The sequence below is a fragment of the Amblyraja radiata genome, chromosome 5 (assembly GCF_010909765.2).
Source record: "Amblyraja radiata isolate CabotCenter1 chromosome 5, sAmbRad1.1.pri, whole genome shotgun sequence".
Taxonomy (NCBI): domain Eukaryota; kingdom Metazoa; phylum Chordata; class Chondrichthyes; order Rajiformes; family Rajidae; genus Amblyraja; species Amblyraja radiata.
The window spans coordinates 62,824,539-62,838,721 of record NC_045960.1 but is presented as its reverse complement, the minus strand read 5'-3'; the positions used below and the strand labels follow the sequence as shown (position 1 = coordinate 62,838,721).

Genomic DNA, 14,183 nt, shown 5'->3' with positions numbered 1-14,183 from the left:
TTAAAATCCAGCCCTTGTTCATCACACAGTGTGCATGGTGAATCTTTATAGATAATGCTGTCCAAGGAATGCATTGAAATATATTTACAGAGAAAACATGTGCCCTGATCTGCTTTTGTGTAAGAATATTAGATAGATAGATAGATAGATAGATAGATATAATTTATTGCCACACAACCAGGGTCGGTGGAAATTTGGGTTGTCAGCAGCAGTACAATAATAAAGAACACACAATAAAACTGTAACACAAACATCCACCACAGCATTCATCACTGTGGTGGAAGGCACAAAAATTTAAAGGTGGGCACAGTAGAGGGAGGGAAGATAACAGGGAGTTACTAATTTGACGTTAGATCCAAGGAGAATGTGAATACCTATGGTATCAAAAGTTTATTGGAAGATCCTTCTCACTAGCTATCTGAATGGAATAAATCTCTAAACTAAACTAAAACTAAACTGATCAATTTTGTCCATGCCTTCTTTGGGCATTTCTGAAATATTGTAAATGGACAGTGAGGGTAGGTAGATCAGGATGATACACGGACAGAATAGAAAGGGAATGTAGAAAAGTAAACTGCATTACAAAATATTGAATTCATGAATCAGAATCTGCTCTTGATACATTTATTTTGTGCTGGAGTTCAGTTTTAGTTTTAGAGATACAGCTATACATACTCTATCATTGCACCACTGTGCCGCCCTCAAGATGATAGAAAGAAAATAAGATAACTGCAAGGACAATATGGTAGTGGAGCAGTTAATGCTTTGGCCAAGAGCTACGGAGATCAGGATTCGAAACTGAGGAGGGTCTGTGACCACATGGGTTTCTGTCAGCTACTCCAATTTCCTCCCAATTCCCAAAGACATGTTACTACTGAGACTCGCTAGAATTTAGGAGATTGAGGGGGGATCTTTTAGAAACCTACAAAAATCTTAAGGGGTTGGACAGGCTACATGCAGGAAGATTGTTCCCGATGTTGGGGAAGTCCAGGACAAGGGGTCACAGCTTAAGGATAGAGGGGAAATCCTTTAGGACCGAGATGAGAAAAACATTTTTCACACAGAGTGGTGAATCTCTGGAACTCTCTGCCACAGAAGGTAGTTGAGGCCAGTTCATTGGCTATATTTAAGAGGGAGTTAGATGTTGCCCTTGTGGTTAAAGGGATCAGGGGGTATGGAGAGAAGGCAGGTACGGGATACTGAGTTGAATGCACCTATTTTCTATGTTTCTATGTTTCTATTTACTGTGAATTACTCCTTAGTGAAGATGTGTTAAAAGGAACAAAGGTGAATTGATGGCAATCTAAAGGAGAATGGAGAATTGATTATTTCAATCAAAAATAATTAAAATAAATATGGAAATAAAATATATCACAAGGCAGTGGCAGTGACAATAGTTACTGGACCAGTAAACCTGAGATCTGGAGTAAAAATCGAGATCTGTAGTAAAAATCAATATCCATAAATTCAAATAGCAATGAAAAATAAATTTAGTTAATAACCTGTAATATAAAAACTAGTCATGGTAGTATTAACCAAAAATCTATTTGGTTCACTAATGTTCTCCATGGGAGAAACTCTGCCATCCTTATTCTGGCCTGGTGTGTGACCAATAGTAATGTGGTTGACAGGGAAGTAACCTCAGAAGTAGCGGAGCAAGCCATTCAATTGTATAATTAAACAGAGAAAAGGCATACCTTCAGCAGAATAACTGCAGCCGTTTAAGCAGAGGGTTCAGCATTACCTTCTCTCAAGGGCAGTTCGGGATCAGCAATAAATGCTGTCTGTGCCAGCAAAGACACATCACAAAAAATAAACAAAAAAATAATGAGGATGCTAGGATGAAGAATTGAAGTGAACAGATCTTGAAGGACTAATGTGGAGTAAAATCATTTTTACAAAAGATGCAGGGTTATATATGCTAACAAGAATGCAGCCTTTATTTAAGAAGGGCTGCAGGGACATGCCAGAGAAATACAGGCCTGAGACTGACATAGGTAAATTATTGGAGGAGATTCTGAGAGACATGATTTACCTGTATTTGGATAGGCAAGGGCTGATTACAAGGCAGACGGTGTATATATGGATATTAGCAAGGCCTTTGACATGTTCCTACATGGTAGGCTAATCCAGAAGGTTAGATCACGTGGAATCCAGGGTGAGCTTGCCAAATTAACTTGGTAGAAGACTTCAGATGGGAGTGGTGGAGGCTTGCTGATTGGTAGCTTTGACCAGTGGTGTTCTGTAAGGATCATATTTAATGTGATTAGTAACCTTGTGAATGACACCAAACTTGGCCGTATGGTGAAGAAGGCTACCTAACTTTACAAAAGGACCTGGATCAACTAGGGAAGTGGGACACAGAATAGCAGATAGAGTTTAACTCAGATAAGTGTGAGCTGATGCATATTGGTGAGTGAAACTAGGCCAGGACTTGGGCAGTAAATGGTAGGGCTCTGGGTAATGTTGTAATGCAGCAGCAAGACCAAGGAGTATGTGGTGCTGTTCCCTAAAGTAGCTCCACAGGTAGGTAGACAAGGTGATGAAGTAGGTGTTTGGCATGCTTGCTGCTGAACACCTTGAGATTTGGGGCACATTATTAGTGTGCAAGACATAAGTGAGACCATATTTGGAGTGTCCTGTGCGGTTCTGGTTACTCTACAATAGGAAAGATGTCATTAAGTTGGAAAGGGTGCAGAAAAGATTCACCAGGATATTACCAGATGTCGTGGGCTTGAGTTATAAAGAGAGACTGGATAGGTTGGGGCTTTGGTCCCTGGAATATAGGAGGCAGAGAGGTGACCGTATAGTGTATAAAATCGTGAAAACTATAGATAAGAATGGTCAGTCTTTTTAGTAGGGCAGGGAAGTCTAAAACTATAGGGTATAGGTTTAAGGTGAGAAGTGAAAGATTTAAAAAAGATCTGAGGGGCAATTTGTTCACACAGTGAAGGTTTGATATTTGGAACGATCTGCCAGACAAACCTGTAGAGGCAGGTACAATGGGAATATTTAGAAACATAGAAAATAGGTGTAGGAGTAGGCCATTCGGCCCTTCGAGCCTGCACCGCCATTCAATATGATCATGGCTGATCATCTACATGATTAAAATACATTTAAAGTACATGGATATGAAAGGCTTAGGGAAATATGAGCCAAATGCAATCAAATGGGACTACCTCAGTTAAAAAACTGGGCAGAAGAGCCTATTTCTGTGCTGTATGACTAATGTATATCGATTGAGTTCTACTAATTGCAAATTTTGTCTAAGACCTTGTTCAAACACACTATTCATTTTGTAAGAACTTTACACAGTACTGTTACAGGTATATACAATAATGAGAACTTTCCATGGTAATATTTAGGTAATTGAGATTACTATCTAAATGGCGTCAAGTTGGGAAAAGGGGAAGTACAACGGGATCTGGGGGTCCTTGTACATCAGTCTATGAAAGTAAGCATGCAGGTACAGCAGGCAGTGAAGAAAGCGAATGGCATGTTGGCCTTTATAACAAGAGGAATCGAATATAGGAGCAAAGAGGTCCTTCTGCAGTTGTACAGAGCCCTAGTGAGACCACACCTGGAGTACTGTGTGCAGTTTTGGTCCCCTAATTTGAGGAAGGATATTCTTGCTATTGAGGGAGTGCAGCAAGGTTTACAAGGTTAATTCCGGGGATGGCGGGACTGTCATATGCTGAGAGAATGGAGCGGTTGGGCTTGTACACTCTGGAGTTTAGAAGGATGAGAGGGTATCTCATTGAAACTTATAAGATTGTTAAGGTCTTGGACACGCTAGAGGCAGGAAACATGTTCCTGATGTTGGGGGAGTCCAGAACCAGGGGCCACAGTTTAAGAATAAGGTGTAAGCCATTTAGAACGGAGACGAGGAAACACTTTTTCTCACAGAGAGTGGTGAGTCTGTGGAATTCTCTGCCTCAGAGAGAGCTAGATAGGGCTCTTAAAAATAGCGGAGTCAGGGGATATGGGGAGAAGGCAGGAACAGGGTACTGATTGGGGATGATCAGCCATGATCACATTGAATGGCGGTGCTGGCTCGAAGGGCCAAATGGCCTACTCCTGCACTTATTGTCTATTGTCTAATAGCAAAGAAAAAAGTTATTTAAATTCTAATCACTGTTACCTTTCTGTATTTGGAGTAATATAGTTCACAATCTTTATTATCATCTTAGATTCTTTATTTTAAACTGCCTACATCCACAGAGAAGCTTATCCAAAATAAATCTTGAAAATAAGTTCTTTATTTGTGAATGCAATTTCAAAAATTCCAATTTGGCATTTTATGCAAACTAATACAGTATTGTGCACATTTGACAACGGGTGTACAGTACTAAATGCAACATTTTATTTTAGCACGTCATGTTTATTCCTTACTTTCTATCAAATGTGATAGGTCAACCTAATAATCAAGTTTGTCATTTTTTGTTTTATGCTCAAATTTATCCCGATTTGCAGCAGGTAAATCTGCTGATTAAATGATAGCAAGAAGCTTTCAAAGACAACCAAGCCATTGACTATAAGAAGCTGTTGAAGTATTCCCCTTGTCTCATTTTGCCATTATGTTGACCTTTGAACCTGGAGATTATGGGTTCAAAGACCTCTGCCAGGACTTAAATTCAAAAAGGATGAATTTCTCCAGGGTCCCTCTTATTCCTCCATTACAATACTACTGTAATACTTCAGTGCAGCACTGAGACGCAGAGGTTCCATCTACCTCCCCGTCATTCAAGAAGATGCAATAGTTGCAACAGCATGTAGAGCTGAAAAGGTTTTCCTATTACTAGCTGGCACTGCTCCCTCAAAACAACATCAAAAGCAGATAATCAAAGCATTTATTTGCCCCTTGTGGAACCTTGCTATGAGCAATTGGTTAATATATTTACCCACAGAACACAGTGATTGCATTTCATTGATTGCTAAATGCTTTCAAATGACTTGGTATGAATGCATGTTCTTTCTTCCTTCCACTGAGGATGAGACTCGCAAGATCCAAACATGGAATTAAATGTTTTACTTTACAAATACAAAATATTTGTGTTGATGTTAATTAATTTTATGTTCTTTGATGAGAAACAGTACCGAATATAGATTCCATGAAATATATAATTGTTGGATCTGACACACATAAATTAATTCTCTGCCTGAGCCAAGCATGAAAATTTAAAAGCCACAAAATGCTGGAGTAACTCAGTGCATCTTTGGAAAAAAATGGATATGCGACCTTATTCAGACTGATTGTAGTAGGGAGAAAAACTGGAAGCGAAAATAAACAGGACAAATCAGGGCTGCCAACAAATTACCTCAGGCAAGGAGGTTTCCTCAAAGGCCGATTGTTGGATAGAGACAGGCGTGAGCCCAAGAGGGATACATTGTTGCAAACTGTGAAGCTGGTTAATGGACCTTTAGTGGAGTGGGAGGGAAGTTAACTAAAATTGGATAATTCAATGTTCATACTGTTGGGTTGTAAGCTACCCAAGTGATGTATGACGTGCTGTTCCTCCAATGTCAGTGTGGCCTCACTCCGGCAATGGAGGAAGCTCAGGACAGAAAGGTCGGTATGGGAACGGGAAGGGGAATTTAAGTGGTTGGTAACCGGGAGGTCCAATAGGCTATGCTTGGTGTTGCCAATGTACAATAGCACATTTACAGCCTAACGCTATGAACATTAAACTCTCCAATTTTAGGTAACTTCTACAAACATATTTTTATTCCCCTGTCTCCCTACTACAATCAATATAAAGAAGGGTCCTGACCCAAATATAATCTATCCATTTTTTCCAGAGACTTTGCAAACCAACATCTGCAGTTCCTTTTTATTACATGAAAATTCAAAACAGTAGACAATTGGCAGTGAAGAAAGATATTGATACATAGATACATGTATTCGCCTTCCCACAGAGCTAAAAAATACAAAATACAAACAGAATATTGCAGCAAAGCCAAAACTCCACTGTTTTAATTTAACATATTATTGCATGTATGTTTGTAGAATCTTTTCTAGAATAGTATTGGAGAAAGAAATCTAGTCCATTGGATCTCTTCTGGCTATACAGGAAGGTGTCAACATAGAATGCTATGAAGTCATACAAAATTACATTGTGCAACATTACAATTAGAATAATTATGTGATCTTTAAAAAATTGTGATTGTCCAAAGGTATGAATGTTGATAATTTTCTGTTTTATAATAAATATTTATATAACTTTGGGATTTTTGATTGAAAGTTATAATTATCCCAAGACGAACAATACACTTTGGATCTCAGTAAGTCCTTAAATGCCATTTGTATGGCTCTGTTAATACTTTGAGTAGATTTCTAAGGTGGGAAAGAGAATTCGGTCATGAGGGATACATCTAGACGTGCCTCTCTCAAACGGCAAATGTTTAAGATGCAGGGCAGGGCGAATAGTGAAGGATTTGGGGTTAGTGTAGGGATCATTCTCAGAAAGACCAGAAACCTCCTGAATATCCAAATAAAAATTCTCACAAATTCACAATTTAGTTGATCTTTGGCCTATTGCAGGGGTGATATGAGTATATTATTTGGACCTCAGCTGAGACTTGTACTCCTCCAATCAGGACTGACTGTCCAGACATATATATTACTGTTTATCTGAGAGAAGCTAGAGTCACAGGAACTGTAACTATTTAGGGAGCATGATTAGCATATCATTTTCTAAAGATACTAAAGATTTAGGTTGTACCTCAGTGACATAATTGGGTTTATTGCTTTCAAACGTATTTAGCAAATTGTGATATTTTTTATCTAAAGATAATTAATTCCAGGTACAGAACAAGAAAGGAAAGAAGTAATTTAGATGTGGAAGTGAATTGTCATTGATACGTTTTAATGCAAATAAATCCCCCCCTCCCAGTCTTTGGTTGCAGATATGTTTGAACGTTGTAAGAATAGCTAACATTTGAAGCTTTCTGATACTCAAGACTGTGTTTTTATAGAATGATAGAACTGAGCAGAGACTCTATAACTATGAAATGTTACTGGTTGGGTAGATGAAAGCTGGTATGAGGATGTGGGAGATGCCAGTGTTGAAAAGAAAAGGACTGGCTTGAAGGGCCGAATGGCCTACTCCTGCACCTATTTTCTATGTTTCTATGAATATGACTGGATCCTCCAGTTATTCTTATATTACACTAATATTTTATATATGTGGAGAAATTTAATAATTGGTTTAAACTTGTTTAACTCAATGTAACCATATTGATTAGAATTATTATCAGCCATTTTTCGGAATGCTTAAAAATCCAGATCATCCTCATTGAACTCATTGCAACTAGGTTTCTTTGATTGGTTCCTCATAGAAACTTTATGCTCAGGATCGGTGGCTGAATTATGTCTTGTTTCTTTCTCATCTTCAGATACTTCAGCACTTGTACCAATGCTTTTTCTGTCTTCATCTGATGTGCTTCCTGGGTACATTTGGGACGATTTGTTTCCTGCACTATTTGAACTGCTGCTTGTAGCTTCTTTAGCACTCCCCTGAATGTTATCAGCCGTGTTTTCTTCAGTGGAATCTTCTAGTGCTCCCTCTCCAGAGTGCTGTGGGCAATTGATAACATTCCCACTTGTAGCTAATGCTCCGTTCATGTCCAATACCTCTTTGTGGAAGTTTTTAATAACATCAGATTTTACGTGCTCCTCTGAAACATTGTTATCCAAATTTTGAACCTCATCATCTCTAACATTATTCTCCACAGTCTCGCTTACATTGTTTTCGGACATTTTCGGACTATAAGAATTTGGTGATTCTAATTTACTATCATTTCTTGTCTCTAGATCTGTATCATTGGATATTAAATCATCTTCTTCATTCTGCTCTTTGCATTTCATAGTTATAGTGCTGGCTTCTTCGTTATTATGTTCACTGTCACCTGCTTTGCACTCAGCACACTGGGGATTTGCTTTGTCATTTTGATGCAGACTTTCATCTTTATAAACCAGATCACCTTGATCTTCATTGGTCTTTTGGCCATCAATTGATTTTATTTTTGCTAATTCTCCAACTTCACTTTTATTTCCTTGATCATCATTGCATATATCTACTTCTTTAATATCCCCTAAATTCTGACCGACTTCATTGTTAATATAACCAGATTCCAACGCTTCATTCTCATTACAACCACTTTTCTTAATTTCCTTGTTCAATAATTCCTCGGCCCCATCTGTGCTAATCTGTTTTGTTATTTGCTCATTAGGTCTATTCATTTTCATTCTAAGGATTTCTTTCAAATCAAAGTTTTTGACCAAAGTTTTGGTTTGCTTTTGATTTGCTGCAAGGTTTGGAGACTTGTATTTACCTGTGCTGTAATCACAAGGACATACTTTTTCAAGCTGATCTTGAGCATCAACTTTGTCACCTCCCTTCAGATGGGAACTCAGATTCTCATCACATGCCAGAGATGAAAAATCATTTGCGCTGTACTCATGATCAGATTCTTTAGAAGATGGAGAAAATGTTTCCATTTTATACATGGCTTTTAGCCGTCTCCGTCTCTGTTCTGTTTGCCCGGATGACTCGCATCTCTGTGGTTCCTGTGGAGGTGACGGCTTCTTCTTACCTGCCCTACCTTGGACTTTTCTAAACTCTCTTTCAATGCTTCCTTGCATTCTTCGACTGACGTCATCTCTTAATTCCTCAATCATCTGATCTAATCGTCCATCGGGTTCTAAATTCCATCTAATTTTAAAATCATTCATTGCGTCCACATAATGTGTAATAAATTGCTTTTCCAGTTTTATCAGCAGTTTGAGTAACCAAGCTGGATCAGGATCAGCTAATTTCCTTTCTATTGGCACAGCCTTTACCTTAGCCATGACCTCTTGTGCTGTATTAGCACTTGCTATTTCCTCTGATACTTTTATTCCATTGATATTATCAAATGTTTTTGTTGTTTCGTCAATTTCTTCAGGCTTGCTTGTACTGACTCCCTCTTTATAATCTTTTGCCTTGTTATGATGAACCATGTCTTCCATATTAATGCTGTTCTTAGCAGATGGCCTCATTCCTTCTGCTCCTGGAGCATGCTGTTCCTGTAAGTTGTGAGTTGCGTCCTGTGTGCCATTCCCTACGTTGTCTGCATTTTTGACAAAATGCTTATCATTACTTTGCTCCTCGCTGTTCCATCGGACATGGCAAGCTATGTCTTGGGTAACTGAACTGGATGAGGTAATATCTGACTGCGATAATTTTGAGTTTCTTGAAAGAGACCGTTTTTCAAAGTTATTACTATCTTTTGACTTGTGCTCTGCATTTCTGCAGCTTCTTACCTTTGCCTTCCTCTGTGAAGCATTTGTCACTGCAGACTCTATGGACGATATTGAGTTTTTTTCATATTTCTCATTTTGTTCAGTATATATTTTAGAGCACTCTTCAAATGAGTTTGTCATTATAGAAGGTTGATTTTGCTTTGATATCTCATCTGTCTTGCTGGTACAGGTTTTTGTTTTTAAGTCACTTTTGTTTCTCTCTGCTGCTGGAGAGACATCCTTTCCCCCACTCACACTACCATCTCCTGAACCTCCAGATCCACTGTTGACATCCACTCCAGAAGAGGAGACCGGCGTTATGTTATCATCAGCTGAATTATGGCCTTTAAAAGTTTTGGAATTTTTAACAACACTTTGGGAGAGCTCTCCTTCACCTTCTTTAGCAATGTCAGTATACCAGAGTGACTTTAAAATACTTAAAAGCTCTTTCTGTGCAGAATTCTCAACATTGTTGAACTTGCTCGCAGAATCAGAAGATTCTTTATCAAAAAACTGCAGACTGGCAAGACATGTCAACAGGGCCTTGGCTAAATGGCTTAGGTTTCTCTCATGTGCAATATTTAAATCGGGCACACTATTTGACCTGTCCATTTTTACTCTCTGCCTAGAAGAAAGAAAAACTTTTATAACCTCAACAGGGGAATGCACGTTGCTTGGTAAAATGTCATCTCGTAGACTTTGCTTCATTGTGGAACAGCAAGAACTAATTGGCTTAGATTGCAGTATATCTGCCGCTTTGACATTAGGCTGGGCTGAAATTTCATCTTCTGCTTTTGAACTATTGCTGCATTCCAATGTTTCCAACTCAAAATTGTTTTGCTCTTTAAAATCAAGATTGGTTGCAGTAGATTCCACTTCATGTGGTTTCTCTTCAAATGTTTTTGTACACTCTTCAGTTTTTTCTCCTTCTGTCACACCTGCTGCTGATTTTTCACACTTACCTTGGAACTCCTCAATGCTGTCATATTTGATGAGCATGTTCTCTGATGGAATATTCTTCAACCATTCATGAACAGCCTCTTCAAGAGATGGATTTGGCAATACACCGGGTATAAGATAATTCTTTCCACATGCAACTGCAACAGGATGATTAGATTTTTTTATTTTATTTTGTTTTACATTATTATTATGCTTATTTTTTTCTTTGCTACTGACTTTTTCACTCTTCTTGTCATTATCACTTTTAATGCTGTTTTCTTTCTGAGATTTTTGACTGGTGCTTCCTTCAATTAAATTCGATTCAGCTCCTGGTGTGGGTGGCTTAAATTCAGTAAGTGTTTTATCTGTTACTTTATTAGGAGTCAAGCTCCTTTTAGATTTCTGACCTGGTTCTGTGTGTGAATGTGGAGTCCTTTTACCACCACCCTTTCCTCTTTGCTCCAAAGACTGAGGCATGCTCTGAACAGAAACATTTTCTGCCACTGTGTTTATTTCAATTGCTGCTTTTTCATTTGTCTTACAAGACAAAAGATCTACCTTTGCTATAGTTGGAGGTATTGAAATATCATTGTTTTCTGGTTTGCTTTCAACTTGCTGCATTTCTTGACTTTCATCAGCCTTGACAGCAGATGCTTTAGAAATACCACTACAAATCCTGCTAGCTGTTTGGCTTCTTACTTGCTCCATTCCTATACTGACTTCATTTTGTAACTCCGATGTTGAAGAGAGTGTTTTATCCTCATTGCTTGTTTTTACATTTTCAGCAGCTTTTAAATTTGGTTCAGTATTGTCAGGTACACATGTGGAAGAACTCCCATCATCCTCTGAAATGGCACTTTCACTTCTACTTAAGCTGTCAGAAAGGCTATCATTTAACAATTCAGAGGATATTCGACTTTTGTCATTGAAATTTGTCACAATATGTTTTGCACATTGGCTTGCTGCTGATTGTTCATAATGGGTGGAAGTAGCTGACTGAGATTTTAGTTTCACTCTATTTTTTCCATTTAAGTCTGAACATGAAACATTATCATCTTTACCGTCAGTCAATGATCCTAAGGAGTTAGTTGAACGAGAAGGAATTGAATCATCTTCTGCCTGCTTATTTGTTGATTGTTTTTTGTTCTTTTTAGAAGATGCGTCGGTTGTGTTGCTTATTGGTCTTCCATGAATATCATAATTTTTGCCATGGATTTTAGGAGTACAATGTCTTTCCAATTCATTTAAATCTATCTTAATATGACTACCAGTTTTGGATTTTGCTGAAGATAATGAAATGTTATTTGCCGGTCTATTGTCCTCATATATTTCCTGAGCTGACATTTTATCACTGTGAATGGAGCAACTGGATTCAAGTGAATATGCTTTGCCTTCATCGGTACCCCCAGTATCACTTGTGTCATTTATTTTACCAGTAATTTGGGTAGGAGAGTTTGATTTAATGCTTGAGTGCAATTGGTTCAATGCAGCTGATTCTTTCCAATCATTAGTTGAACATTTTGACCCATTTGCAGATCCATTTTGAGAACTTGCTTTGGAATCATCCTCCAGTTTAATTTGTTTCTTGCATTTTGCACAATGACGAGATGCAATAATGTTACTTGCTTGTTCATCATCAGTTGCTTTAATGTTAGCATCTTTTAAATCAACTTTTGAATCTGCAAAACCGGTGTACGAAGCAGCAAGCCTGTCATTTTCTGCCATGTCTGTTGATTTTACTGCAACCTTTCCCTTTGAGGAACCGATGGAATTGCATTTGGAAACACAGGAAAGATCTCCATCATGTAGGTTTTGATGACTGTTGTTTGAAGAGCCATGTGATGAAAATTGATAAGCAATGGCACTTTGACTCCTAGAAAAAGATGTTTTACTCTCATGATATCCTACACTTTTAGAACTAGATGTATAGCCACCACTTTGGCTACTACAGTGACTCAGGGAACAATATTCTGCTCCCTCGTCCCTATTTTCCACAGACTCTGAATGGCTTTTTATCTGATGTACAATATGTGTATATTCTTCACTTGATGCTGTTTGCATGCTTTCAACAGATTCGCTTTTGTACGTTACACGTCGGCATGGTAATGTGCTTGAATGAGAAGAGTGAGTGTATTTGCCATTTCTGGAGTTCACTTCTGTAATATTATCAGCATACAATGGATTTTTCCAAATATCGTACCCTTGACAACACTTGCAGCAGTTCTCACAGCAGAGTTCTTCAGCTTCTGCTCCATCGAGTTTTGAAACACAGGTGTCATCACCATCGGCTGGATAAAATGATTCATCAAAACTATTACTTTGATCAGCCTGTTCCGTGGCATGGCCTTCCACTGAACACAAACGTTCATTCATGGATTTCCCAGCCAAACTGGATCTCTTGATCTGTGTGGACCATTGAAGTGTCTCACGATTAAGCAAACGAAATCGAACCTTCATTTCCACGGAAAGGCTGCCATCCTTGTTCACTTTAACTCTTTTCTCAATATTGTCATCTATCATAGAATCAATAAGTTCGGAATTATTCTCACGTGGTTGATCCACAAATGAAGTTTGCCCATTGTTGTTTGAGGACATATTCAAGGTATTAGGAAATAACTTGTCTGATGATAATGAAAATCTGGATGACCGAGATGGTGTTCTGGGATGAATTATGCTTTTCTTAGTTTCTAGTCCAAAGTTATCTGTCAAATACAGAATAGTATTTCATGAAAATATTCAACAATACCTTAGAGGAAAGATATTTGTCATACAGAATTTGGAGTAAAGAAGAGAAAAAAAAATAGAGAAAGATTAAATTGTATTTAATTTGGAAGCAATTTTGTCATTATTAGCTTTTATAAAAGATAAATATTTCAAAGAAGAATAATTTATGATGTAAACTCAAGCAAGGATAAACACAGCAGATAATATGGTTAAAATTTAAAAAAGCAATCTACATTATCTATATATCTATACATAACTAAAACTCTGATCTTGTGCTCTTCTGGTTTGCGCGGTCTTTCTATTTGCGCAAAAACGGTACGTGATAGCGTTATGATTTTTTTGCCAGCTCACTCGTCGTTCTCCTGTGCTGCGAGTGCACCAAGTTTTGTTCCGATCGGTGGTCTATTGTAAAAGTTAGCTAGCTTTAAAAATCTTTGTGCGCAGATCGATCTCCTCTCCTGCCAGTCAGCGCCGTGCGCATTGGTCTCTTCTCCTGTCACTCCGCGGGACGGTCCGCCCCTTCCTGCGCCATCGCGTTTTTACAGGAGCTGAGGGAGGCCGGCAGAAGTCTCCAACCGGACACAATTTTCGGAGAGGGACCTGAAGCGGCCCGGCCCAGGCGGGAGATGGCGCCGAACGGAAAGTGGAGAATCTGATCCCGGGGGAGGAGAGCCCCTTCCCCCCTGGCCCCATCGCTGGCTCCTGCCCCCTCTCCCGCGATACCCCCCTCTCCCCCATGGCTCTTCACCCATCTTTTCTCCGAGATCTCCCCCCCCCCTCCCCCCCCCCCACCCCCGCCCACACGGCCGTAGCTGCTGATGCTTCCGGGCCGACCTGAGGCCTGGCTCTAAGGGTGCCAACGGCTGATGCTCCTCCGGGACATGCAAGCAGGGAAAGGAGGAGCGGCAACTTTGAGATCCTGGGGTGGCAAAGGGGGAGAGGGGATAGAGGGAGAGGAGGGTAGGGAGGGGAGAGGAGTTATGGAGGGAGGGATGGATGGAGTGACTGAGGGTAGGGGAAAGGAGAGGTGAGGGAGGGATTGGAGGAGAGTAGGAGAAGAGGGAGGAGGTGATGAGGGAGAGTGGGGGAGGAGGGGGCATAGAGGGAGAGGAAGGGGGGAGTAGAGGAGGGGGTGGGGGAGCTAGGGAGTGTGGAATAGAGGGAGCGGAGGGCAGTGGGGGAGGCGAGGAGGGATAGTGGGGGGGGGGGGAGGTGACAAGTGGGGGAGGTGGGGGAT

General features: G+C 39.6%; 1 protein-coding gene across 2 annotated transcripts in view; it reads right to left on the bottom strand.

The window, feature by feature from the left end:
* Positions 1-7,155: 7,155 nt before the first annotated feature.
* Positions 7,156-14,183, bottom strand: part of rp1l1 (RP1 like 1) — a 32,273-nt gene continuing 25,245 nt past the window's right edge. For both annotated transcript variants that reach the window (XM_033021377.1, XM_033021378.1), the window contains one exon: positions 7,156-12,924. In XM_033021377.1, coding sequence (XP_032877268.1) covers positions 7,274-12,924 — 5,651 coding nt within the window. In that variant the 3' untranslated portion in view covers positions 7,156-7,273. The remainder of the gene's footprint in view (positions 12,925-14,183) is intronic.